Here is a 1,966-nt window from a genome sequence, read left to right on the forward strand (position 1 = left end):
CTTAGCTTATTAAGCTAAGTCAGCTGCGCTGACACTCGCCGCAGGCGAGTGCCGACGCTCAATACGATATTACCATCAATACGATATTTTTTCGCAACTCCATTACTTTAATCCTCACTTATAGCCCCCACAATGGCTCAATCTCAAGCTTCAATTAATGATCGTATTACAGAGATCTTGGAGTCTATCAAAGATATCTCGAAGCCCAATTTTAAGCAGCTTGCGCGTGAATACGGTGTTCCATACCAGCGATTACTCGCCCGATCAAAGGGCCGCCCAACACATTCTCAACGTCTTTCTGGCACCCACAAGCTTGCTAAGGCGCAAGACCAAGCGCTGTACGATTATATCGCACGCCTTGATGAACTTGGCGTTTGTGTACGACTGCCTATGATTGTATCGTGTGCCAATTATCTTCTTCAACAAGCTCATGATAGTCCTGGTCCTCCACCAACTGCAAGCTCGCGATGGGCAAAACAATGGCTTAAACAGCAACCCGAACTTCACGTACGGCGACAGAGATCACTTAATCTCAATCGCGCACTTGCGCATGACTCAGGCTCTATTATGGAGTGGTTTGACACCTTTACACACCTAATTCAGACGCATGGCATCCCACCGTCAGATATCTGGAACTTTGACGAGACTGGCTTTCGCATTGGAATCGGAAAAGACCAGTGGGTTATTACTTTTGAGCCTCGCCGCCGTGTCTATTTACCAACGCCTGATGATCGTACATCATTAACTGTAACTGAGTGCGTCAACGCTGCAGGCCACGCTATCCCACCAATGATTATCATTGAAGGCGACGCGCTCCTTGAGCGCTACTTCACTTATTTGCCGGATAACTATCTGATCGCGTGTAGCGATAGTGGCTATACAAATGATCAATTAAGCCATGAGTGGGCAAAGCACTTCGTACAACAGAGCCAGAAGCATACTCAAGGGGTATATCGGCTGCTTCTATTTGATGGATTTGATTCACACTGCACCCAAGAGTTTCTAGAAGTCCTTGAGGATCACAAGGTTATTGCCTATCGGCTGCCTCCACATACATCTCACTTTCTCCAACCACTTGATGTGGGCTGTTTCCAGCCGTATAAGTACTGGCACGCGCAGGCTGTTGATCATGCAACCCGAACAGGCTGTACAGCTTTCAACAAGGTTGAGTTCTTGGCTGCTATCGAGTCAATCCGCGCCTATACATTCAAGCCCCGTACGATACAAAAAGGCTGGAGGGACTCAGGATTATATCCATTGGATATTAAGCGCGTCAAGAGTAATATACAGAGAGATTTTGCTGATTGGGATGCTGACTGCCAAGATACTGGCAGTAGTAGTGATAGTAGTGATAACACTACTGTGGATGGAACACCACCACCACCACCAGAGCTGAATACACCTCTGACAGTCCGGACGCTCAAGCGCAATATTGACTATTGTCTAGAGAATGAAGAGCTTAGCGAGAACGTAAAGCGTACGCTGTTTGGAGCGTATAATATATCTGTTGCTGGAGACCAAGCGATTGGTGAGTTGCGCACCATGACTTCAATCGCACAATCACGGCGATCACGGCAACAACGCACCCGTACGATTCTCAAATCTTCAATGGGAATTATTTACTCCCATTCGGCACGAAAGATGGTTCAAAGTAAGCTTGCAGCTGAGTTGAGCCAGCTTACGTTTGAATATTCAAAGATGAAGGGCATGCCAATCATGAAAAAGAAACGGCATTTCCAAGCTTATAAACCAATACACGAACAATTACAGCGTGTATGGGCGTCAATGCGTAGTGCTGGATTACTGGCGTATGAAAATCAGTATAATAACTGGCGTGGTTGAGTAGTTATTTAGCAATATATCTGGGTTGCGCGAAAAAATATCGTATTGATGGTAATATCGTATTGAGCGTCGGCACTCGCCTGCGGCGAGTGTCAGCGCAGCTGACTTAGCTTAATAAGCTAAG

The 1,966-nt window shown here is 46.4% G+C and overlaps 1 protein-coding gene across 1 annotated transcript; it reads left to right on the forward strand.

Moving 5' to 3' along the window:
- Positions 1–390: 390 nt before the first annotated feature.
- On the forward strand, positions 391–576 carry COCMIDRAFT_111499 (uncharacterized protein; the record flags this gene model as incomplete). The annotated part of the gene is made up of 1 exon (XM_007695825.1): positions 391–576. A coding segment is annotated over one exon (186 nt), but the record flags the coding sequence as incomplete, so codon positions are not given.
- Positions 577–1,966: the final 1,390 nt, after the last annotated feature.

The sequence above is a fragment of the Bipolaris oryzae genome, assembly GCF_000523455.1.
Source record: "Bipolaris oryzae ATCC 44560 unplaced genomic scaffold scaffold_503, whole genome shotgun sequence".
Classification (NCBI taxonomy): domain Eukaryota; kingdom Fungi; phylum Ascomycota; class Dothideomycetes; order Pleosporales; family Pleosporaceae; genus Bipolaris; species Bipolaris oryzae.